Source organism: Sorex araneus, chromosome 10 (assembly GCF_027595985.1).
Source record: "Sorex araneus isolate mSorAra2 chromosome 10, mSorAra2.pri, whole genome shotgun sequence".
Taxonomy (NCBI): domain Eukaryota; kingdom Metazoa; phylum Chordata; class Mammalia; order Eulipotyphla; family Soricidae; genus Sorex; species Sorex araneus.
In genome coordinates, this window is record NC_073311.1 from 20,499,357 (window position 1) to 20,526,524 (window position 27,168).

At 36.6% G+C, this 27,168-nt stretch overlaps 1 protein-coding gene across 6 annotated transcripts in view; it reads left to right on the plus strand.

Moving 5' to 3' along the window:
- NAV3 (neuron navigator 3) overlaps positions 1-27,168 on the plus strand; it is an 841,062-nt gene that overhangs the window by 761,926 nt on the left and 51,968 nt on the right. For all 6 annotated transcript variants that reach the window (XM_055117929.1, XM_055117930.1, XM_055117932.1 and 3 more), the window contains 3 exons: positions 3,933-3,956; positions 7,379-7,456; positions 21,988-22,071. In XM_055117929.1, coding sequence (XP_054973904.1) covers positions 3,933-3,956; positions 7,379-7,456; positions 21,988-22,071 — 186 coding nt within the window. The remainder of the gene's footprint in view (positions 1-3,932; positions 3,957-7,378; positions 7,457-21,987; positions 22,072-27,168) is intronic.

A 27,168-nucleotide genomic window follows, 5' to 3' on the forward strand; every position in this document is an offset into this window, starting at 1 on the left:
TTTCTCTAAGCTCCCTTTTAAAGTGCCTGTTAAGAAAGTGCAGTTTCTAGTCAAACTGAAATGATATTTTACAGTCACTCTTAGATTTTGCCATATGATCTTGGACAAGTCCCAGTTTCTGCTTCTTGTCTTCGCACCAAAGCTGAGTTTGGATTGTTATTTTCTGTGCCAGATTATTTCTCATAAGAAAGATAAGTACATGTATAGTCCATATACTTAAGAAAAATTGAAGAGATAGTTTAGGAAGACTCTTTTTTTTCTAAATATCTAGAATTTTTTTCTTTGTATGTTGAACCCTCTTCAGCATTTAAATTTTGGTCCTTACAACAGATGCTTTTATATTGACCGATATTAACAATTTTATTAAACATGCTTTTGTACTTGAGATCTAATTAGTATTTGTCTCATCAAAGAAAGGGCATACTCATTGTAAAACCCATTCCCTAACATGTTACTAATACAAAATGCAATTTTTGGCTAGGAAGTTTCAAAGGATAAATGAGCACCCGATTAGTGATTTGCAGATTAGACAATCATTTGTTGTATTTCCCTCTTCCTATTTTGTTACATTTTTTTTTCAGTGACCAAGGGCAATGCTGGAACACTTGGCTATATTGATCATGGTGCTCTGAGGCTTTGCTTACAATATTTAGGAAATGTTTTTTATACAGTTAGTGATACTTTAGGATTTTTTGACTGCTGAAAACCTGTTTGTATATGGCAGTTAATCACTCTATGATATTTTACATTCCTTTCCTTGTTGATGAATGAAATCTCATACAAATGTTCTAGATCAAAGTTTCAAAGCCGGGTTCTATTCCCAGCATCCCATATGATCTCCCAAGGACCACCAGGAGTAATTCCTGAGTGCAGAACCAGTAATAACCACTGTGCATCACCAGGTGTATCCAAAAAGCAAAAAAAAAAAAAAAAAAAGTAAAAGAAATATTAGCAAAGTTAAAAAAAAGAAAAATTAGCAATGAAAAGGCTATCTAAATAGTATATATGCAATTACTATGTAATCATTATAATTTTAATGTATATGTGATATCCAATTCCTTTTAAGAGTAAAAAGAGACTGGGGCTGGAGCGATAGCACAGCGGGTAGGGAGTTTGCCTTGCACATGGCCGACCCGGGTTCTAATCCCAGCATCCCATATGGTCCCCTGAGCACCGCCAGGGGTAATTCCTGAGTGAAGAGCCAGGAGTAACCCCAGTGCATCGCTGGGTGTGACCCAAAAACCAAAAAAAAAAAAAGAGTAAAAAGAGGTAATGAATGTCATGACTATTTTAAATTTAGTATGTTATTAAAATATATGAAATATGAAGCCGGAGAAGGACGTACCCTTCTGTTAAAGGACTTAACCAGCTGACCCTGGATCGGACCCCTCACCACATATTGTTCCCCAAGAACTGCTAGGAGTTATCTCTAAGCAGAGCCTGGAGTAGTTCCTAAACACCTCTGGCTGTGACCCAATTTCCTCCATCTCAAAAAACATAAATATAAATTATATATATAAATTATTATATATATTTATAAATTATATATATATTATTCAGGACTGGAGCGATAGCACAGCAGATAGGGCGTTTGCCTTGCACACCACCAAACCAGGTTTGATTCCTCCATTCCTCTTGGTGAGCCCGGCAAGCTACTGAGAGTACCTCACCTGCATGGCAGAGCCTGGCAAGCTGCCCGTGACATATTCGATATGCCAAAAACAGTAACAACAAATCTCACAATGGAGATGTTACTGGTGCCTGCTTGAACAAATCGATGAACAACGGGATGACAGTGCTACATATAAAGTATTTATAGAATATTAGTTTTATATAATCTTAGAATACTTAGCAAGATTTAAGCAGAATGAACTGGCAAGACATATGCAAAGTAAGTTAAGTGGAAGTCACAGTTAATTGTGCCATATGTCTTAAGGCATACAACTCCAGATTTCTTTTGATTTTTTTTTTAATTTTTATCTTAAAGTTCTTACCTACTTTGATTTAAATTAAATTTATATTCAGGTTTTAAGTCATTAGAATTTTAAAAATCTTCACGTACAAAGCGAAAATGGATATATGAAGCATGCATATTTCATTTTTGAATTTCTTTTTTTTAAAGTTTTTCTAATAAGGAGTATTAGAATTCTATTTGCCATTATTTATTTTGAAATAGAGGGAATACAAGATAGACAAAGCTCAATTTAAAAAGGTTTATGCATGAAAATATTTTTTAATTTTTAATTTTATAAGTTAGTTCACAATATTTGATTACATTTAATATTCAAACACCCATCTCACCACCATTGCACCTTCCCACCACAAAATTCCGATGTCTCTATCCCAAACCCCAATTCTTGTCCCAAAACACAACCGAAAGAATATATTTTGTATCGTCTGTTATGAAGAACTGTTGAACATGCTTACAAAAAAGTGTTCATATAGGAAACAGTATAAAGATTGTCCTATTTTGGCAGGAGCCATTAAGACATTCTATAGGATATCACTAACATGTTGTTAAAGTTTGGGTGATGTGAGCGTTGGTATATACATAACTGAAAATATGTATATATGTATGTATATATATTTCTCTCTATGATTTGTTGCCTATTTTCTGAACCCCATCAAATATGGTGTGGTAATTATGGAGAATGTGTAAGGAGTGTCTTAAGATATGTCACGACCGTGTGGTCTAGGAATATGTTCACTCATATGTGAGGCTTGGCCTGAGCTGGTGGGGAGCGGCCTGTAGCATGGCGGCGGTTGGGTTGTGGAGGTCAGCTCCGGAGCTGGGTCCCTTGGGGTGGGGAGGGCTCTCACCCACCTTTCTCTGGGGTGCCCCAAGTGAAAACAGCCTGGCAGAGTCCTGTGGCATAGCAATGGGGGCCTTATTTTATGCTCTATGCTTGAAAGTATTTTAATAGCAACTTTCCTTTGTTTTATTTTATGTATTCTGGAAAGAAATGAGTTATACATATTAGTTCAAATATTCTGATATCATTTTATCAGAAAATGACCTACAAGGCAAGATGGGAGATAAGAGAATATCTTTCAGCTTCAAATCTGCTTTTGGCTATGAAAAATTTGTATTGTTCATCAATATTATGTATTTTCCAGCTTTTTCCAGAATGAAGGCACTTTCAAATGTAATGGTTCCCATAACTCATTTTATGGCATTTTGCAGCATAGCACAAGGATGAAAAATAAAATAGAGCAAGGATATTTTTACATTCCTATGAAAATACCAAGAAAGTTTCTATGACAGTATTAATTTCCATATATTATGTAATCAAAAATGTTACAAGCCACCTTTATTATCATCTTGATCCTGGGCATTTAGTATTTTGCTGATTTGTTTGTAATTTGAAGTCAGATAACCGGATATATATCTGTGTATATCGAAAAGTAAAATAAAATATTGACTATTTGATACTTTGGTAGGGTGATGTAACTAATATGTGGTAGTGGGTGAAAAGCAAAGGAAGAAAGAAAAAAAAGGAAAAAAGAAGGGAGGAAGGCCTTCCTATAAATTCATGGTGTTCTTTTCCTGCAACATATGTGAGATAAATCCAGTTTAAATATTTTTTGCCCCTTTTCAAAGCATTACTTTATAACTTTTGTTCATAGTAGTACAGATCTAATATTAACATTGTTTTGAAAAGATTAGCATTATTTTAATTATATTATTTTTTCAAAAATGCTCGTCAGTGAAGTAACCTATGTTTTTAAAGTACTATCTGATTTATGCATAAAGAAGCATTTCTTTCCAAAAAAGTTTTCTGGTTTTGTAAAATCGTATGCATTCTACTGTATCCTTATACTAAGCCAAAATTGTGTTTTAAATAAACAATACAATTATATTATTAATTTGTAGCTGTGTAATAACTTTACATCAATCACAATGAAACTGTTTTTTTTTCTCTTTTTTGCAGGCTGAAGAAAAGGCTCATTCAGAGGTATAAAATCTTGCAGCGTTTTTTAGTTTACATTTTTAGTTCAGTTTACATTTATGATAAAATGAGTATTTCTGCCAGTAGAGGGCGCTGTGATACAACTGCATTGCTTTGTGATGCGACCATGATGTATGGGGACTAGAACTAAGCACTGTGATTTACAAGACAACTAACTGATACCTGGTTTTGAGAGTAGTTCCTCTTCAAAGGGAAGAAGGGTTTAGAAGCAAACTCTTCTCACATTCTTGATAGGAGTCTTGGTTCAATAACTAATAAATTTTCCCTAGCAGTAAGCTGACATTATCCTCTTCCTATTTCACTGTAGTTTCTTTCTGTCATTGCTTGTGAAACTAACACAGATATTAAATATTGAATATTAGTCAGGAGAGCCTAATTTGTTCCAAAACTTTACTATTTTATTTGCAAAGTGTCTAAACTTCAGACACTTTCTGTCTAAAGTTCCCATTTTCCTAATCACGTGAATTTCACAAATAAACATTTGATTGAAATCATGTACAGTTTAGGTACCAGCCTGAAAAAAATTTTTTCTTTTCCTTTGTCTACAAGAAAAATAGAATTTTAACTAGGGCTTTTTTAAAAAAAGGTGTGTCATGATTATTTGACTCATCTATGCAGAGGCTATCAGAGAACAAAGAAAATGCATGTCTTTGCAAAAAAGAAAAGAAAAAGAAAGAAACAATTGCCAAATCTCTTTTCTTGAAAGTTTTAATTGACTAAGCACAGGCAGGTATGACCCAAAATGAAAACAAAAATAAAAAACAAACAATAAGGTTTAAAGTCTTACTTGATTGGCCTTTAAATTAAGTCTTGGACTATTATAATACAAAAATGTATTACTTATACCAATTTAATTTTTATAAGTGCTAGAACCTGGCAAACTAACCGTGGTGTATTGGATATGCCAAAAACAATAACAAGTCTCACAACGGAGACGAGACGTTACTGATGCTTGTTCTAGCAAATCAATGAGCATGGGGATGACAGTGATACAGTGATATAGAATTGCTAGAACAATGGGTGATATGATTTTTAAAAACCTAAAATCCTTTTTAAAAAAAAAAAAAACCTGGGCATGAGCAAGTTAAAAATGATTATAATGGAGCTTCTGAGATTTACAGATGCCGTGTCATTTTGCCTAAACAATATTCAACTTCCTCTTTTATCATTATGTTCCTTGCATTGGTAAAGGATGGCTTGAGCCATACCTGCTGGTGCTCAGGGCTTACTCTTGACTCTGCACCAGGAATCACTCCTGGCATTTCTCAGGGGGCCATATGTGGCGCTGGTGTCCAGCTGGAGTTGACCACACGTACATTCTCTCTTGCCCCAAGGTCTTGCATTAAAAAAATAATAAATTAGTTTCTTGAATTACATTTTAAAGGAAATATGTTTTGTTTATTAGCTTAAGAGTGACTTTTTGAGCTTTCATTAGTTTAAGATTGGGTGGGTGTGGTTTGTAGGCGACTCTGTGACAATGGTGGCAGTAAGTGGACATCCCGGTGAGGCTGTGTTGTTGCAATCTTGTATGCATGAAACTATCATTGGCAATATTGTAAGTCACAGTGCTTCATTTTGTAAAAAAGACTAAAAACTGGGTGCCTTAATGTTCCTTCAGTAAAAACAAAATGAACATAACTGAATGAGATGAGCACTTTAAAAATAACAAATTTTCTACATTTCTATACTTTAAAAAGGCTAAAACAGTTAACTTTTAAATGATATATTTCAGACTCTCGCCTTTTCCCATTCACTTTTAAGTATTAACTTACCTAAAAAGGAAACGAAAATGCTGCAGTTTTTATTTTGTTAATTTAACAAGTTGTTTTCACAATGTTATCACTTTCCTCCTACTTTAAAAAGATGGATCATCTGTAAAGTGGTACTGCTCTAATAGTAATGCCCTAAAACTACATTATAATAAACACATGTTTATTAAACATTGTTCATTGATTTGCTCGAGGGGGCACCGGTAACATCTTTATTATGAGACTTGTTGTTACTGTTTTTGGCATATTGAATACACCACAGATATATTAAATATATAAAAATATATTAAACACATAAAAATATATTAAACATATATTTCTAAGTGCTAGCCATTAAGTTTCCAACTAGTATAATTATTTTCAAATATGAAATCATTGAATATTGAATAAGAGGACCAAAGAGGTGGGCAGGGGTGCATGCTCTGCATGTAATGGATTCCAGTTTAATCCTGCAACCACGTTTGTCCAGAGTTTCCCTGCACTTCAGAGGTGGCTCAGGCACCCCAAAATCCAAGCAGTATCGAATCCTTGGGCCTTCTCATTGAAGAGCCAGCCTGGTTGGCCAAGAATTGGCCCATGAGTACCTTCGGGGAGATCCACAAAGAAAATATTGATTCTAATTTTTGTTTTATTTTGGGGGCCATCCCTGGTGGTGCTCAGGACATTTTTTTGGATCTGTGATCTGGGAAACCATATAAAAAGTAAGATATAACCTCATCAGCCACATGCAAGAAAGCACCCTACCTGCTGTACTACCTCTCTGGACCAAGATTATAAATAGTTTAAGGAACTGGAGTGATAGTACAGGAAGTAGGGAGCTTATCTTACATAACCACGACCTGGGTTTGATCCCCGGCATCCCATTCGATTTCTTGAGCACTACCAGGAGTGATCCTTGAGCACAGAGACAGGAGAAAGCCCTGAGCACATCTGGATGTGTCTCAGAAAAGGGCAAAATCATTTCAAAATTATAAAGTAATAAAAACTGATAGAAAAATAAGGGGTATACTTTTTGTTTAAAGAAAATCAAGAATTACATGTATATAGAATATTTCATGTTTATATCCTATATAAGCTATATATACTGTATACTATATTTCATGTTCATATATTATGTATGCTATATGTATATATACACCATATACTATATAGTATATCCCATTTTTAAGAAGAAAAGATGTTGCTGCTTAATCACTGTCATCACTGTCATCCCCCTTTGCTCATTGATTTATTCGAGCGGGCACCAGTAATGTCTCCATTGTGAGACTTGTTACTGTTTGTGGCATATTGAATACACCAGGGATAGCTTGCCAGGCTCTGCCATGGGGCATAAAACAAAAATTGTACTGCCACAAATTTTAAGTAGAAGAGTCAGTAGAGAAAGTGAGCTGAGGGGACAGTCTGCTTTCATTTGCAGTTAGGAGCCCCAACTTTGAACCCAGGCACTTCTCCTTTCATAAGTGGTATTTATTGTTGCTTTGCAGCTCATGTTCGCATTTCTTTTACTTTCAGAAATTGGTTCTGATACAGAGGTGGTATAATGGCATAACTATCGTATTTACTTTCTCGGATTGAATGCTTCGTTTTAAGTAAAAATCTTCTGGTACACTGAATTGATTTTTTTTAAATTACTTTCAGCAAATCCATAAACTGCGGCGAGAGTTGGTTGCTTCTCAAGAAAAAGTAGCTACGCTCACTTCTCAACTGTCAGCAAATGTATGTCCTTTGATGCTTTTTATATATAAAATCCTATCCGTTTTATTTATCTTATGCAGTCCATTTGGTTGTCTTTGCAACAGACTTACAAACAATAAGTCCAAAAATTTTCAGACTTATATCACTGAATAGTGGGATGTGTATAAATCTGCCTTCGCAGTAGGTAATAAAATGTAAACACATATTGATCAAGAGTCACAGTAGGAGTAGATATACCCCCTTCCCTTCCTTCTAGTTTCTTCTTAAACTTGTAAAGCAGTCCAATTTAAATCAGACACGTTAGCAGAAGGAAACAAGTTGAATTTATATAAACATAGAAAAATCAATGTCAACGTGAATTTCAGTGGCAGTAGGGGATAATGGGGGTGTATACCATGAGTTGGACTGGAGTGATAGCACAGCGGGTAGGGCATTTGCTTGCATGTGGCTGACCTGGGTTCGATTCCTCCATCCCTGTCGGAGAGCCCGGCAAACTACTGAGTGTATCCCACCCACATGGCAGAGCCCGGCAAGCTAGCTGTGGCGTATTCGATATGCCAAAAACCTTAACAAGTCTCACAATGGAGATGTTATTGGTGCCCGCTCGAGCAGATTGAATGAACAGCAGGATGACAGTGCTACAGTGCTACAGTGCTACAGTATACCCTGAGTTAAGCAATGGGAAAAGTTCCTGAGGCTTCAGAGACAGAAGAGGGAAGCTTGTGTGATGTCAGAGTATGACTTCTACTGTGGTGACCATTGGGGGCAGGGGAGCAGTGTGGACCTCAGACAGATGTCTGGAATGTTAAATGGTTGTTCTGCCAGAAAGATAGGTTTATTCGATCTAGAGGGCATTAAAACCCCGATAATAACTCTAGTTCTTGGACTAACACACAGTTTTTATTTTTCTAGGTAGTATAGGGAGTGGTGAAAGTTCCTTATAAGCTTACAGGCAATCGGTTGATCTCAGCTAGAAATAATTTACATGCCAAAATAACACTTACCTAGGGATATCCGAACATCTTGGAGAGGCTTAAAAAATGTTTTAAAATGCTTTTGTCATGGGTTATTATAAGCATGAAAATAGAAGTAATGGAAAAAGGATTATTTATTTCCTTCCTATTTTATTATTCTTCATATGTGCTTATGAAGAATTAGTGTGATTTAGGTATTAGTGTGATTAACTGGGCAATATTAACTATAAGATTTTTTAGAAGTGCCCTGATCATCCAATACAGTGTATTAGACAATCATTAAGTCTCTACAATGCTAAATAAATTAACTTTGGTCTAAGGTTTAATAGCTCAGCTATACCATTTATGAGAAATATTTTTCTCAAAAGACAACATGGTAATCGTAGAACAATTTATATAGCCTAGAATGGCAGAGATGATAATGATGAAGACCATCAGTTATGTCCACATTTAAAAATATCTTTCTGTGTGCTGAGTGCTCCAAGAAATGCAGAAAAATTGAGGAGAGTATGTGGCATTGTGGCTCAGATTATGAAATAATAGTGTTGGAAAACAGTTGGGAGGGAATAAGAAAGCTCCTGCGACTTTGCCATATGTCCCACCACCATCCCTCAGTGTTATATGCTCATTTCTACTGTGGAATGAGGGCTCTGTTCCCTCCATATTCTCCACTGACATTTTCTGTCTTCCAGAAGAAGCATACTTTGACAAGAATGAGCAGATATAAGCCCACTGGGCATAGTTTGAATAATGGAGCCTTTTAAGAATAAAAATTATAGTGCTATATAACTTTTTGTATTGCAAGTGCATAGTATAGCAAGTTATTTCACTCAGTATTCAGTAGCACTGAATCTGAATTGGTTTTGTATTTTCAACTATGAAAAAAAATCAAATTAGCTTTAGATTGATTAATTAGTGTTTGGGCCACACCAGGCTGTGCTCAGGCCTTATTTCTGATTTCACTCAGGGACCATCTGGGATGCTGGAGATCGAACCCAGGTTAGGCATGTGCAAGGCAAGCACCCTACATGCTGTACAACTGCTCCAGCCCATTGGATTGACTCTATTTCTAATAGGATCTTATTAGGGGATTCATAAAATACAGGCACTTTTAGGAGAATTATTTAGGTAAAGCTGGAAGATTATTATGTCTAATTATAAATCTTAGAGAAATAGTTTCAAGGCAGCTGTAATTTTCATACTTTCAGTTCATTGTACAGTAATATAAAGCACTCCTGACTCCTGAATTTTTGCCTAGAGGATGAACTAGTACCAAGTGAATGCTAGAGCACCTGGGTTGTGCTTATCTGCAACAAGGACTTTCAATAGTAGACCCTTTGAATTGAGCAGTCAAGATAATTAGAGAATTTTTGAATAATTCTCAATGTTGTTTTATTCTCTGTTTTTTTTTTTTTTTTTTTTTTTTTTTTTTTTTTTTTTGCTTTTTGGGTCACACCTGGCGATGCACAGGGGTTACTCCTGGCTCTGCACTCAGGAATTACCCCTGGCAGTGCTCAGGGGACCATATGGGATGCTGGGATTCGAACCCGGGTTGGCCGCGTGCAAGGCAAACGCCCTACCCGCTGTGCTATCACTCCAGCCCCTATTCTCTGTTTTTTATGAGTATTTATAGTTGGATACTGAAATAACTAATTGCTGCTCCAAAACAAAATTTGGGTTTCAGCAGTATTTCTAAGTTATTTCCATTTAAAAAGTAATGCATGCACATTATATTAAAATAGATTTTGAGTGCAGGATAATAGTCATGGTCTGGTAATGAACATTTTGAAAAGTTATGAAATGTTACTTCTAAAACATAGGCAGTATTGTAAATGAACTTTGCACCAATAAAAAGAAAGAAAAAGATGGGGCTGGAGCAATTGATAGCACAAGGGGTAGGGTGTTTGCCTTGCACGTGGCCGACCTGGGTTCAATTCCCAGCATCCCATATGGTTCCCTAAACACCACCAGGAGTAATTCCTGAGTGCAGAGCCAAGAGTAACCCCTGTGCATCTCCAGGTGGGACCCGAAAAGCAAAAAAGAAAAATAAAAAAAATAAAAATATGGAATAAGAGGCTGAAGGAATACTACAGTGGATAAGGTGTTTGCCTTACATGCAGCTGACCCAGGTTATTGCTGTCATTGTATATGGTCCCCCATGAACATCCAGGAGTGACTCTTGAATATAGAACAAGAGTAAGCCCTGATAAGTTCCAGGTGAGGCCCCCAAAAGAAAAGTAAAGGAAGGGAAAGAGTAAAGGGAAGGGAAAGGTAACTTATAGTTCTAAATAAACACCTTATAAAAATGTATTTTTCCCATGACATTACCACTCTAACTCATGCTTACCTTGCACATATCATTATATATAGCAGGATCACATACATTCAGTACACACTTAGAAAGGCTTGTGCACACATTAGGAACAGAGGAGAACATTTCCTAAAGTACTCTTCTGTACCATTGTTTGCAAGCAAGTCAAACACTTTAAGAGCATGTCAGGGTTTGACTTCCTGCTATCATGGCTTCTATTATCTCTGCCACACACTGCTGAGGACATGTTTTTGCAATTTTGGAGCATGTATTTTTAGCCTCATGTTGATAATGACCACCAAAGCTTGAAGATTTTTGTATTGTTTTTAAAAGCTCATTCTTGTATGAATAAAGCACAGATATATCTGTATAATATATAAGTAAGTATCCAGCATACTTTTTTGTATTCATCTATCATGGAGAAAGGGGTCATTTGGGAAAATGTGTTCATAATAGGGAATAGTAATGAAAATGGAATGAATAAATTAGGGACTGAGGGGATAGTATAGAGGTTAAGGACCCTGTTTTAATCCCTGGTACCCACACACTATCAGTAGTGATCCCCAAGCACTGCTGCAAATGTCCCCATACAAACAAAGTTATTTTTAAAGTCATAAACAAGTTACCACGCCAAAAAGTTAATTTTATTTACAAAGTGCTACTCCTGGAGAACATATTCTCGCTTCCACTCAGTATGTCTGTGTTAGAGTTGCACAGAACTTTTTGCAGCCAAAGGGCGGCAAACATATATTTTAATTTTAGTATTTTTTCCCTTTATTTCAAAACTAAAAGTCTTCTAAAGTCAATTAGATTCAGACAAGACCTGTACATGAAAGCTTTGTTTTTCAATAACATACAGGGAAGTGACCAGAATGCATTTTGTATTGGTTTGATTTGGTTCACTGGTGGTGGGTTCACACCACACTGTGGTTAGGGCTTGTTCCTGGCACTGTGCTCAGTTATCACTCTTGACTGGGTTTGGGAAACCATATGTGGTTCCGGAGATTGAGCTAGGGTCTGCTGTGTACAAGATAAGCTCCCTTCTTCCTGTATCATTTGTCGGACTCCCAGAAACATTTTGATCTTGGGGGGATGGGTGGCATTCCCAGATGTGCTCAGAACTTATTCCTGGCTTTATGCACAAGGATCACTTTTAATAGGACTATGGAGACCATATGTGGTACTGGAGATGGATCTAAGTAGCTGAATGCAAAGCAAACATTGTACCTGCTGTATTACATCTCCAGACCTCAGAAATTCTCTTTGTAACACAATGAGGATAAGATATTTATACCATGGACTCAGAAATAAATTAACTTTTGATAAACACAAACTGGATGGCACCCAGTTGCACTTTTCTGAATGAAATAATATCAATTTTAAATAACAACATTGTATAATTTCAATTATATAGCATTCTGGAAATAAAAATATTATATTACTAGAGAAAAACTTGGTGGTCACTTCTATCTCTGACAGTTAAATGTAACTAAAAAGTAGTAACAAGTGAAGAGAGCTTTGTGGAATTCTTATGCATCTTGATTTAGTTGGTTATTATACAAGTGAATATATGTCTGAGTACCAATATTGAACTCCTCATTTTAATTATTTGATTATTCAAGATGTAACCACTAGGAAAAACTGGATGAAGGGATATTAGTAGTAATCTTTACTGTTTATGAAAATTTTATAAACTCATAAATATTTCAATAAGTCTATTGCAATAAAATATATCTATTTTTAATATCTTAGAATTTCAACCTATTTTATATTCCTTTTAAAGTGGCATCTAGGTTGCTGATGACTTTATCTTCAGATAAATTTATTGTTGACAATGTATAAAAAAGAGATAAAGTCAATAAATGTTTCTCACAGTAGCCAAAACAAGGAATAAACCTAAATGTCCATCAACAGATGACTAGATAAAGAAACTGTGGAATATGTAAACAATGGAATTGAGTCTTTTGGGACAAAAACAGATGGATTTCCTGGTGGTTATACTAATTAAAATAAATAAAGAAATTAAAAACAATCACCAGAGGATATTTTTACTCTTAGGAGGAATATGTACAGCTAAAGCTAATGAACCTGCAAAAACCAACAAAATTAACTCCCTGATCAGCAAAAGCTATGGTGGTCACCAGAGAGAAAGGTGGAGGGTGAGAAGAAAGAGAATAGTGGTTTTCTTGATGGTAGGGTTGGAGTAGAGACAATTACAGAGAGTGTGACACTAAGTACCTATACACAAATGATGAATCTTTTTCAAAAAGCTAAAATTAGAGTAAAAACATTCAGACATGAAGATAGGCATTATCTTCAACTCTTCAACAGTTTACTAAAAGTAGGTTAAGACTAACTGTTGCAGTATATGATAACTTATGTCAATGAAAGAACATGAAATATATTATGAAATGATTTTAATATCAATCACACTCAAACATTTTAAGTGTAAAATAATAAAGGAGTCATATATTTTTCTCCCTTTGTGTTTTTAACAATCATCTTCTGCATACTTTTTTGAATCATCAAAAATTTAGTCAATGACATAATTTTTCCTAAATTCCAAGAACTGTTTACATTTTATTCAGAGATATAGTGCCTCTGCAAGTATAAAAGAACTTTAGAGATAAGGATTAGGAGGTCTGCCCCACAGCTTGGAAACTGGCCTCACATGCTAGAGGAAAAGGCAGCTCAGATAGAGAAGAGACCACCAAGTAGAGGATGTCGGGAGGACCCATTCGGGTTGGAAGATGCAAGCTGAAAGTAGACTATAGACCGAACATGATGGCCACTTGATACCTCTATTGCAAACTACAACACCCAAATGGAGAGAGAACAAAGGGGAGTGCCCTGCCACAGAGGCAGGATGGCGTGGTGGGGGATCGGATGGGGGTGTTGAGAGGGATACTGGGATCATTGGTGGAGGTGAATGGGCACTGGTGGAGGGATGGATATATGATCACTGTATGAGTGAAATGCAAACACAAAGGTTCACAAGTTTGTAACTGTATATCACAGTGATTCTCTAATAGAAAAGTAAATAAATAAATAAATAAATAAAATAATTTGGGGGGGCCAGAGATAAAGTATAGTGGGTGGACACTTGCCTTACATAAGTCTGACCTGAGTTCAATCCCTGGTGTTCCATATGGCTTTTAATTCCCACCAGGAGTGACACCTAAATAAAGAGACAGGAGTAAGCTGAGAGCACTGCTAGGTTTCCCCCGCACATGTCCCCAAAAACCTTCTATACTATTGTAAGCTATGATACTTTAATAAAAAATTATAAAATTAGTCAAAATCTAAATAAATCTCATTTAATGTTTTATTGCATTTCCACTGGATTAGTACCTCTTTATTTATATAATGCATGTATTTTATTTAGTATACATGTAGAAATTCATCTTAAGATTGGGTATCACTATACCACTGTCATCCCGCTGCTCATTGATTTGCTCGAGCAGGCACAATAATGTCTCCATTGTGAGACTTGTTGTTACTGTTTTTGGCACATTCGAATACACCACACGTAGCTTGCCAGACTCTGCCATGCGGGTGGGATACTCTCGGTAGCTTGCTGGGCTCTCCAAGAGGGACAGAGGAATTGTACCCGGATCGGCTGCATCCAAGGCAAACACCCTACCCACTGTGCTATCACTCCAAACTTTTATATATAACATGCTGTGTAAGTCAAAGATTTAATCTTTATATAGGACCTACTTGGGGGATAGAAATATGTCTTTTATTTGCTAGTTTGTTCATTTTGCTTTGTTTAAGGTGGAACATATCAAAATAAACTTTGTTATAGAGAAACGGAGCAGTTTTGATTTGCAAGAACAAAGTATGTGAATTTAGTTTTGTAGAAAATATCACTCAGTATCTTAATAATAATTTTAAAGTATTTGTTTATAATTGATATATAATGCTATATATAATTCAATGTGTGTAATAAATCTAACTATTCACTTTTTACTGATTATATGAATGATTCTCTGGAAACAATATTTTTTTCCTTCATTTTGGGTATTCTTAGTAACATATCTTTTCTTCGGAGCTAGCATGACTATAAATGGACCACATAGCACAGTGCATGTTTTATTTTTTTTAAATTTTGAGCTTATTTTCTTCTTTACTAAAATACTCCTTATCCTTTGTCTGAAAGGATAGGTGTAAGTGAGAAAGGAATCCTGTCAGTTCACGTATCCTTTGACTATTGGAACTTGACCTCTATTCTTAGACCAGGCAAAAATCCTTCCAGCTCACTTGTGAAATGCTCTGGTAGTTGCCAAAAGTCCTGGAAAGATTCTTTGTAATATTGATTCTACAAAGGCTCTTAGACTAGAGAGAGGGAATGTTGGCAAGCACTATCTCCTCCATATCTTTGAACTGAAATTCAGCTAAAACCTAGAAAGAAAATGGAAGTTTCAAATAAAATCAGCAACAAATGTAAGGTTCAATCAGTCAGAACGGTGCCCTCTGACCTTTCACTTAATACCTTCGTGCAGCCAAGTCAGGTGAGATACATTGACTTTTTAAACATTATTGTCTTGGGGCTAGAGCTATAGCACAGCGGGTAGGGCGTTTGCCTTGCACTCGGCCAACCCAGTTTAATTCCCAGCATCCCTGAGCACCGCCAGGAGTAATTCCTGAGTGCAGAGCCAGGAGTAACCCCAATGCATTGCTGTGTGTAGCCCAAAAAGAAAAAAAAAGTTATTGTCTTTAAAATATAAGTTCTTAGATGGTTGTGAAATAGGTAATAAGACTAATTATTAGTAATATTTTTCAAACCTACACTGAATAAATATGCAGCAAAAACATGCTTTATTTTTTGCCCTTAAGCTTGTAAATCTTTTAACCAATACACTCTTGAGTATTATTTTGTTTGAGATTGTGTCCCATTCCTTTGCTCTGTTTAGTGTTTTTTTGTTTGTTTGTTTTTGGGTTGCGCCCAGGGATGCTCAGGAATTACTCCTGGCTGTGCTCTCAGAAACTACCCCTGGCAGTGCTCAGAGGACCATATAGGATGCCAGGGATCAAATTGGGGTTAGCATCATGCAAGCCAAACATCCTACCAACTCTACTACCACTCTATCCCAAATACTCATAGTTTTATATAATATAGCAGCTACTCTTGCTTATTTATTTAAGGATAAATTATTTTAACTTAATAACAATGACAAAGATGGAAGGGACAGTTTCATACAGAATAATAGAAATATAAAATTTTACAACTTTGAAGCAATTTTTAGTTTACTGTTGATATCAATTGTAAAGCCATATAAATTTCCACATAAATATATTTAAGAGCATACATAGACACCTATATGTATATGCAAATACACATGTATATATCAAGAGAATGTATACAGAATTATATAATAGGTGCAGAATTCTTTGTGAACAAATGTAGTGCACTGTTTCATATTAAATTCATAATTATAATCTTTATTCTTGTTTAATAGTGAAATGATTTTCTTTTCATAATTATTGGAGTATATTATACAAGTCTAAGTTAAAAACTATGTCTAGATTTAAATATCTTTCCCTAATTAGTATTCAGTCTTTTCTGTTTTATCATTTTGAACACAATTCACCTAGCACAAGTTACGGAGTATTCATTATCTTATTACAAAATAAAATAAGCAATTTTATTTCGCTCAAAATTTATGCCACATTATGAAACAAACCATGATTAGCAGTTTTTGTTAATATTCACAATTTATTAAAAAAAGATGATTTTACAAAGTTTTCTGATAATATAATTGTTCTATGCTATGATTACTTTTACTATTCATTATCTTTATAGTGACAAAGATGATGTCTAATATACATATTTTCCTCTTTTTACTTTTTGTACTCACTTTCTACCAACCTAGTGACCTAATTGAAGAGGAACTTTTAAATACCTCCAAAATAATGAAGTTATGTTAATAAGTAATCAAAAGCTATAAGAATTCAAAACATCATTTTATTGAATGATTTGGACATACCCTAATTGAGAACACTCACACAAACTACAGTGTTCCGTTGTAACCAGTTATTTCTTTATCTGAATAATTGATAAAAAGCACTCTTAAAAAATTTAAAAAATTACATTTTAATGGAGATATTTTTCATTTACTCTATAAAATGTAAGCAGTAAAATCTTTATAGCATATTCTTTACAGTCCTCCTTTGTCGTATTTTTTCTTTTTTAATTTAATGACCATCAAAAAATTATTCAGGATTGGATTTCAGTCATAACATGTTTCAACACCCATTCATTACTCCACCAGTGTACATTTCCTAGCATTAATGCCCCCAGTTTCCCTCCCACTACTCTCTCTCTCCTCTTCCCCTCCCCCATGCTTTCCTTTATGTCAGGCATCTTTCTTCTCTCTTCCTCCCTTTTTGTGCATTATGGTTTGCTTGCAATGCAGGTAGTAGGTCAGTGTGTTTTTTCAAGGCATTCAGTATTTTTATCGGGAAGGTACAGCTCGAGTAGCTTTATTTAACTGGGTGGCAGCTTTGGGGTTTTGGATGTGATTTCCAGGGCTTCTGGAAATGCAGGGAGGTGGGGAGAGTTAGCCTATCCGACTGAGAAAGCCTGAAGATTTCAGTCTCAGAACCTGTATACCTGAATTTTTAGCAGATTAGTAGCTTGGTGAGGTCTTTCCCTAGATGGCGGAGTCCATCATGGTGCTTTTGGATTGTGGGAGCAAGCAGCTGTGGGGATATCTTTGTGCCGGCAGTGGTCTAACTTACACTCCCTCCATTGTACACCCTCTCTTCAGCCTTGTGTGGGTCCTAGATTAACTTCAGCTATTGAAATCTCTTTCTAGACTTATTTGTGGGTCCCTAAAGCAAGGCCAATAAGTGAGATTGTTTGGCTGAGCTGGAGTTTGCTTGTGGGCGTGGCTCCCACATGCCTAACTTTCGGTGGTTTTATTTTTTGGGAAACTTGGCCCTGAGTTGTCGGTGTCCGGCCAGAGGCACAGTGGTGGTTTGGGGGTATCAGGATGCCTGAAGGCACCATCAGGCTGCTGATGCACTCGCCCCACTGGTCCAAGTTGACCTGCTGGTGGTGCCATGGCCCCTGGGTCCCAGTGGACATGGCAACAGCGACCCAGGCAGGGACAGGACTGGGCCCAAGGCTGCTACTATTTGCAGCTCCCGTGCTCTGAGTCGGTCGTAGCCACCAGCAGAGCTTGACCCGGAGCACACGGCCCCATTCTGGGTCTCTAGACAGTTGGCACTCAGGGGGCTTTTCCTCCATAATACAGTGCGTGCTGGTCTGGGGAAGAAATGGTGGCAGATCCACCCAGCCAGCAACGAATGGTCAGGACCTGGGGAGCCCCTCAACTCCGGGACCCGCACTCCGTAGTGGTGCCAAGTTGAACCTGAAGAGCCCTATTCAGGCACAATAGAACTCGGCTGCCTCCCATAGTGCCAAGAGCTGCTGTAGTTTTGCAGGCTGGCAGCTGTGCCGCCACCATCCTCACAAGCCCCGCACCAGGCCGGTGCTCGGCAGTAGGTGACTGCTCGGTTTCTATTTATGGCACTTCCTCCGAGACAGAATATCTAAGGGTCACGCAAATTCACTCACTCAGAAATTTTATGAGCCCATCAGCTGTTTAGAGCACTGAGAGCAGCCGTCCTTCTGCCAGCGCTGGCGCTGGCCACTGCACTGCCAACATCTTGACCAGAAATTCCCTTGGTCATATCTTAACTCCATTTGAACTCACTATATATATATAAAATATTAGGTGAAATAATTTTATTCAGATATGTATATTATTCAGGGACCCTGTTCAATGGTTAAAACTTATATTTCTTTTAGAGAACTTAACCACATTATTTAATGGAAATTTCCACTTCTCTTATTACATATTAGCAAAGACTAATGAATTTTTGCTATTTTTAAAAGAAACCAAACAAGTTTAGTCTCAGGACTTGATAACCCATATATTACCATCTTGAGATGATTTTTAATGTTCTAAGCTAGAATCAGTAGAAGTGACCAACATGGGCAAATCATACTGTAAATCACATAGAACAATATTTTATAGTGAAAGCCATTTCCTATAACTCACCACAATTGAAAATTTAAAAATACAGTGTTCAGCAAAATATCATTTCATATGATTCTGTTGGAATATTTTTTTTAAAACTGGCAAGAATAGGTATAGTGTTTAGAGATGCAAAGTTAAGTGGTAAAACTGGAAATAGAAGCAAGTAATCCTGAACATGGTATCACAAGTACTTGTTACCTTTGGACTAAGGATGGAGATAATAATGGAGGCTAGACAGGGCTGGGTGGATTCAGATGTCCTGTTTGTGGCTTGGCTGAGTCATAAGCGTCTTTTATGTGATTAACCAGTGTGTTTTGCATATTATTCTGTTCACATTTATGTATGCATAATTTTTTTAAATTTAATTTAAAATAAGTTATGTGCAAGAGAAAGTAGGACATTGAATCTCTACAGTGCTTTGGCAGGATGGTCAAATTCTTCCAATCCATGAACATGAAATAGTTTTCATGCCATTTGTTGACATTTTTATGTCATTCATTTTGGGTCATTAATTCACCCAATCCATGAATATGGGGTTATTTTTTTATTTCTTTATGTTTTCTATTATTTCTTTCATAGTGATTTCCAGATCTTAGTGTTTATACAACCTTTCACATATTTTTTAAAAGTTGATGCTTGTATATGAAGTTTCTGTACACTGTGCAAAATGAGGATCTCTTCTTTATTTTTTCTCTTATCTGCTATTTGTATATTGAAATCACTGGATTTTTGTATGTCAGTTTTGTAGCAGATGAATGGATTAAGAATTATATATACAGAATAGAATACTATGCAGTATATAGAGTAGAATACTGTGCAGCTACGAGAAAACATGAAATCATGCAGTTTACTGCAACAGAGATGGAACTGGAGAGCATTGTGTTAATGAAATAAGTCAAAAAGAGTAAAAATGCTGAATCATCTGTAGTATATAGAAAGAAAAAAGAAGGGAGTAGTATTGAATAATGACACATCCTTGGCCTTGAATTACAAAGCTCAGATTACCAAGCAGTATGGCAAGTGGTGGGCGGAAATGAAGAAGTGTACAAGAAGTAACGTAAGGGCGTTGGTGGAAGGTATTTGGCATTGGTGGTGAGGTGCAGTAACTTTGTACATCAGCATCATAAACATTAACACTATTGTAATCATGCTACCTGAACTATAATAAAATACTTTTTGAAACTAAAGAAAGTCTGACACAGTGTGATGATACTAAATCTGATAAAATTATACCTACTGCCATTCAAACTATTAAACTATAAGATTATTTTCCTTTTCTTTAGTTTATTATTTTTTTGTCTGGCGGGACCATACCCACTGTTGTACAGGGCTCACTACTTCCTGACAGAGCTCAGAGACCAAAAGGGGCGTTCACGATTATACCAGGTTTGGTCATGTGCAAGGCAAGCACCCTACTGACTGTACTGTCACTCCAACCTCTTTATTCCTTTTTAAGTATATCATTCATCCAATTAAATCTTCTGACAAATTTTAGGGTATCTTGGTTCTCGGGTTATGTTTACTTTTGTGTGTGAAAATGTGGGAGAGAAGGAGGGAGAGAAGAGAGCATGAAATGTATAAAGTAGCATATTAAAGAACTGGGGCTAGAGTGATAGCACAGCGGATAGGATGATTGCCTTGCATGCGGCCGACCTGGGTTCGATTCCCAGCATCCCATATGGTCCCCTGAGCATGGCCAGGGGTAATTCCTGAGTGCATGAGCCAGGAGTAACCCCTGTGCATTGCTAGGTGTGACCCCAAAATGAAAATATATAAAGAACTGATATTCTTTGCAGTGATCTTTCCCCATATTGAAATGTCAAGAAAAGAAAGACAGCACAGAAAAAATTCAGAACTAGGAGCAAAGATATCTTTTGTATCAGGATACTAATGGAAAGGACTTATACATTCTAGCTGTTACCAATAATGGAATAAACTTTGGCTGCCCTAATTTTTAGGACTCCTGTGATCCATTTGATAATAGTCTCCTTGGCCTTTCAGTTCTGCTAGAATTACAAGGAAATGTTTTTTCATTAAATTCCCTCACTCGCCTTAATTTTAAAAAAAAATCTTGTTAGAGAATGCCAATTTTTCTCCCACACATGGTTTATTATTAATGTAGGTTGTAGAGTAATCCCTCTGTTTATCTGTTTAATAGCACAATAAAATACAAGTTGAAGAACCTATCAATCCATGTTATTTACGTACATCAATCCATGTTACATAAAGATTGGAGTGCTTGTTCATGCTTAATATTCCGTGGTTGAAACTGTGGAATGTTGTGTCATTAGGGACTGGCATGTTTTGGTATTTAGATATGTGGAGTTAAATGGCAAAAATAAAACAATATTTTTTATAAAATCATTACGAGAAATGTTACAGCAGCAGTAGGAAGAGGGACCAGTGATGGGGTTGGCAAAGATTGTCATATACATCATAATGACAGTAATTATGTCTGTTATGCAACATGTGTAATCCCTGAGATTTAAAGATACAAACTCACAAATATTACTATTACAATTGAAATATAACTAAATAATATAAAAAGGAAAAAATATTATTTATAGCTGGTCTACCAGTACTCTTGGCCTATATGTACACCTCTGGAAGGTGACTTTCAGAAGAACTAAAGTAGAAATTGAAGACCTTTTATTATAGAGTTTGGAAAATAAAGACAACGCTTTTCCATTCAATTCTTTGTAAGTAGAAAAGAGAAAAGATAATGTTACAGCTGTCAGCACACTCCTAACACTTGAAAGAGAGGATCATTACAATAGAGGACCTAACAATATCTTTAAAGGTCATCATGTAGGTATAAAAATGAGGAACATTTGTCCGTTGAATATTGCTGTATCTTTCTCTTGGGCTTTAAGTCTAAAAACTTGACATCTCAGAACTTTATTCAGTGTTTTTGGGTGTCAAATGCCTCCACGACTTGCAAGTCATAAGGTGTTATTATTTGCAAAATACCATAGCCTTTCAGAAGATGAACTCTCATTAAATGGCAAGAGACTTGAAGCCCTGATTTTGGGCTGAAGTTTAGAAGTGATAAAGAAGATTTGGGTTAAAGGAACATCACCATTAAGATCAACCCTAATGGCCTGGTATTTAAAGAGTTAGGATACCTGAAATTAAGCATTTTGTAAAATGAAAGATTTTTATCCATCTGCGTAAGGTTCTGACATTTAAAATATGTTCCTTCTGTTTCGTTCACAGGCTCATCTCGTAGCTGCTTTTGAAAAGAGCTTAGGGAATATGACAGGCCGGCTGCAGAGTCTAACTATGACAGCAGAACAGAAGGTATGTTCAGAAATTGCCGCTGGGACTTGCTTTAAGAGAGCAAGTTGAACTGGGCATTAAAACCTACCTGAGATGTGGCTTGTTAAGAAATAATACTCGAGTATCTATTTTATACTAAATAATAACAATGAGATACAACTACCTCTTCTTTACAATCTTAAAGGCTTATGATTTCAATTGATCTGTATTGGAAAATTGACCTAAGTTCTTTCAAGACAGACTAGTATTTTACTTTTAAAAAAATATTAGTTTATGGGCTGGAGTGATAGCACAGCGGGTAGGGCGTTTGCCTTGCACGCGGCAGACCCGGGTTCGATTCCCAGCATCCCATATGGTCCCCTGAGCATTGCCAGGAGTAATTCCTGAGTGCAGAGCCAGGAGTAACCCCTGTGCATCGCCAGGTGCGACCCCCCCCCCAAAAAAAAGAATAAATATTAGTTTGACTAGAACTATTCAAAGACTGCCAAATGTTTGAAAAGAGAACAGTTGCATAGAATAGCTAGAGTATTTTAAGAATTTTTTTGTGTGTTATTAATGTCAGCTACACTCTGATATTTTTCACAAATGCATGGTATAAGCCTAGTTGCAGATCTTGACTGAAGGCTGAGCTGTCAGTTCACCGAGGGTCTGGATCAGAAGCTCGGGTTCTACACATCCAGAGGCTTTGGACTACAGCACTATGGGACAAGAGACATTCTTGCATAATTTTTATGTAACATGCTTCTTGGCATCTGGAGACACAGTCTTTAGTAAAGTTAATTTTAATCAAGCACTCTAAACCTGAAGGAGCTTTTGAACTGAAATAAGGCAGAGAAAAATGAAAGTAACAAAGAATCTGGTCCACAAAAGCAGCTGTATTAAAAGGTCCTGATGCTTCCAGAGAATCCAGACACTTTCCTTATGATGACCAGTATTTATCTCTCTGTTATTTAATTTGGTAGACCAAACCTGAATCTTTGGCTGTGTATTGAAAACTGATGAAGTGTATAACACTAGGTATTTCTATAAATTTCCTATATGCATAATATCAGTGGATGTCTGTAAAAAATTACAAGGGTGGCGCGTGGGAGGGGGAGACGTCCTGTTGTTCTCTTGTCCAAGGGCACTCGGGGCAGCGGGGCAGCTCTCTCTCACACACGCTGCTCACGTTCGGTGTTCTCGAGCCACTGTGTAAGGACCAGATTGGGACCAGATTGGGACGGCTCCTCCTTGTGCTCTGCTTCTGTGTGTGCCGCTGTGCTCTCTTCTGTCTGTCTCTCTGTCTCTGTCTCTGTAGTCTGTCCTCTGGTCTCTTCCGACCTCTCTCTGTCTCTGCTTCTGTTTCTGTGTCTTCTCTGTTCTTCTCCTGTGTCCTCTCGTGTGTCTCCTTCTCTGTCTCTTGTCTCTTCTTCTTCTGTCTCCCTCCTGTCTTATTCTTCTTTCTCCCCTGTCTTCTTTTGTCTCATCTTCCCCCACAGTCTTAGTTTATATAGCAAATCACATAGGGTGGTAACACAAAGGTGGGTTGAACGCTAACAAATCAACAAAGAAGGGTAAGACCATTTCTCAAGGAGATTAACAAAATTTCATCTAAGGATTTTGATGAGATTACTAGGAGATCTGCTCAAGGGTGGGGTCCAAACAAGGGTGTGTCAGGGTGTGTCCCTTTCTTCCTTCCTCAGTAGGTAATCCGCTTAAATTGTTATAGTAAATTTACTTCTAATATTTCTAGCAATGTCATTCTGTATGAGCACAGTAAGAGATATATCAGACTGAAAGTTTGGTTCTTCCTGAGGACATTCACTATATATTCCAGACCACTTTACTTTTGGATCATGACAGCATTTGTCTATGACCATGCTCTCAATTTATAGTTGAGTATTGTGGTGCTTTGGCCTGACCCATTTCGATGCCAGTGTAGCTCACAGCTTGCCCTAGGCCCATTCTGTCCCTCGTCTGGACTCTGCTTTTGGAGTGCTAGGTACTAAGGGCAACTGAGTCGAGAAAGCAGATGCCCAGATGCCCGGGAGTAAATATTGGAGTCAATCAGCTCCCAAGTTACAAAGCATATTATTAACTCTCTTCCTGTGTCCATACAGAAAGGACATTGTTTTAAGGTAAACTAAGTTCCCTTCGGCGAGGCTAAAAGGACAAACCCCATGTTATCCTACAGATGTCCACTGTTGTCTTCTAGCCTCGAAAAGATCCATAACTGACTAAGTTTGGAATATTTTCAGAATAAGTTTCCTATTCAGAGACATGCATCAAACTTGTCTTTATAGAGTATGTCATTAACTTTAAAGGAAAAAAATCAATTTCAAAATTTTGCTAATCTTTTTTGAAAAGAACTCGGGCTTCCCCCTTTTTGAGGAGACTTTTGAGTGCTCAGGTACTACTCAGGGCTTGGTACTTGCTCAAGGTATAAGCCTAGTTGCAGATCTAGGCTTATCTTATCTCTGAGAACTATGAGACTGAGCCCAAGACTTCTGCATGCAAATCATGTACCAGAGTCTTTTGAGCTACCTCTCTCACCCCATGTGTGAGTGGCAGGAGTGGTTCTCAGTCACCAGGCTGGTGGCTCAGTATGAGGGTCCAAGGAGGTGAGCCTGCTTGGCCCTGTAATTCTGGGGACTCCTGAGCCATCCTGTTGACACTGGGGGCCTGCAGTATAGGTATGAACCCAATGATGTTTAGGGGACATATGATGCCAAGATTTGAACCCAGAACAGTTTGTGCTTGGCACGCACCAGGACCACTGTACTGTCTCCTGGTTACCCCGCCCCCATTTTTTTTCAGTTTTTACACTTAGAAACAATGAGCAGCTAAATTAAATTAAAATGAGAAAGTCAAACATTGATGTGATTTCCCAGTGTAATTTGCAAGCTGTATTCTATTTACTCTTATCTTTTTTCTCCTATTTCACACATTTCCCCTGCCCATGGAGAGAACACTATCCTTCCCTGTCAGGCTGATGCTGTAGGGGAAGATAACTAACTCCTTTTCAACACATAAATTTTATTTTAATCTTCTGGGGATGTATAGTTTACCAATTTATTGTGTAACCTAAGAACTCAGCAAGTAAGATTACAAAGCTTTTTAAGGTAACCTGGGGGAAAGAATACAAACATTGTGGCCCTGTAGGCTTGAGAGAAAAATCTCTTAAGGAGATGTGGAATGTTCCATTTCTGAAACTCAATATCATCATTTTAAAAGTGCGGATTACAGCTACCTTGTAGAATGGCAAGTGAGATGATATAATAATAATAATGGCACATTCAGTGACTAGTTAATAAATGTTTAATAAATGTTACTATTTGGTAGTTCATTAAAACATGTAAGCTAAAAAAATTAATCAGTAGCCATATGAAATGTCACATAAAATCATGGTAGAATTTTAGTTACAATGCCTTTATCATTAAAGAATAGCTATTTTTTGTATGTACTTAAATTCTTTTATAATTATAGTTAAAAAATAGCTTTTGTCCATTTATAAAGCCAATGAATTTATAAATATATAAAATACATCTCAATAATAAAGGAATTATATAATTGTGTCCACATTAGTTCTAAATTAACATAATAAAAGTCATTAGATTTTCTTAGAAAATATTCTGATATCTGAGATTACCCAGGTCCATTTTTTAACTAAAAACAAAATGATAACTCTCCTAATTGCATACTTTACAGTGTTTTAACCAGCTAGCCAATGAGTGTTTATAGCTAGGTTTACTATGAGATTTATAACTTGCAAATTTCCAAAGTGGTTCAATGAATGAATTTTAGAAAATTAATTGCAATATGATATAGCACAATTTAGTGCAAGGATCTTGTGAAAGCCAGCAGAGGCTTGTACATAACAAGATGCCTGAGCTTGTGTAATTACTACCACAGAGCACCAAAGGGAATTGAATGTCAGGGAAGCTAAAGCACAAAGGGAGATTGCTCAGCGTGTTTAGTTCTCAATTTCTGATCAGAAGAGCATAATTTAGATGGGAGAGACAAACTTTTTTGCACTGGATTCAAGGACAATTTTATTGCAAAGTTTCTTAAATTGAGGTCATGGAATAACAAAAGATGAAATCGCTGTTCAAATAGACTTTTCTGTAAAAGCCGAGGGCATAACATTTAATCATATTTCAGTAAAGTCATTTCTTCAGGGAGCTGAGATAAAAGGGTGTATTGCTCTCTAGTGAACCAACAATCTTGAGGGAGAAAAGCTTAGAGAATGTAGAGCAGAGGTTTTTAAACTCTCTTCCTGGAGTTCCAAGGCTCATTTGTTCATTTAATCATTCAGCAAAGTTACATTGAACTTCTAGCATGTATAAAAGACTGTTCTAGTTACTGGGAATTTGGCAGTGAATGAATGAAACTGTGTATGAGGGTGAATAGCTCTCAATATGTTTATGTCATAGTTTATAGTTAGCTTTAATACAAAAGAGTTTATATTTTAGTGTCAGTCTAAAAATATATAACTAAAGCACCTAGAATTTGAAGTGAAGATAGGCACCACTGGAAAAAAAAATGAGGCTGAAAATGACCGGTAGAGAAGCAGGATGGAATAATAACATGTGGAGAATATTGCAAAGAGTTATTTCAAAGAGTATTACAAAGAGTATTACCAATAGTTACTTGTTTGTGATATATGATTAGGAAATAAAACTAGAATTCAAATCCATTTTCTGGCATTTTCTAGTTTCACTGTATGATTTTCAGTCTGCACATGATGTTAATAGCCTGAAACATTTCAAAAATTTAGTTTGCTTTAGATACCCAAATCACCACCTTGGGTAGTACTTTTAAAAACTTGTCCTTGTCTCCAATGCCAAATCACATTGATTCTCTTGCAATATTTATATGTCTGGAACACTGGGCGTATACTCTGGTAAGAAAAGCTGTTTGAATAACATAGGAATAAGAGCATCTGTTGTATGCTTACAAATATAACAATGCAATGTCCTGGGCATTCTTCTAGAGGACGTTACATCGTCACCTTGGTTTCAGAGTGGATGTCGTGCCAAGGAGTTTCCAAAGGGTTTTGGATGAGAGAGAGAAATGCAGGAAGCTCTTTCATAGAGGGACACCAGGACCATGAGTATCAAGAAGAAAAACTAAGGGAGG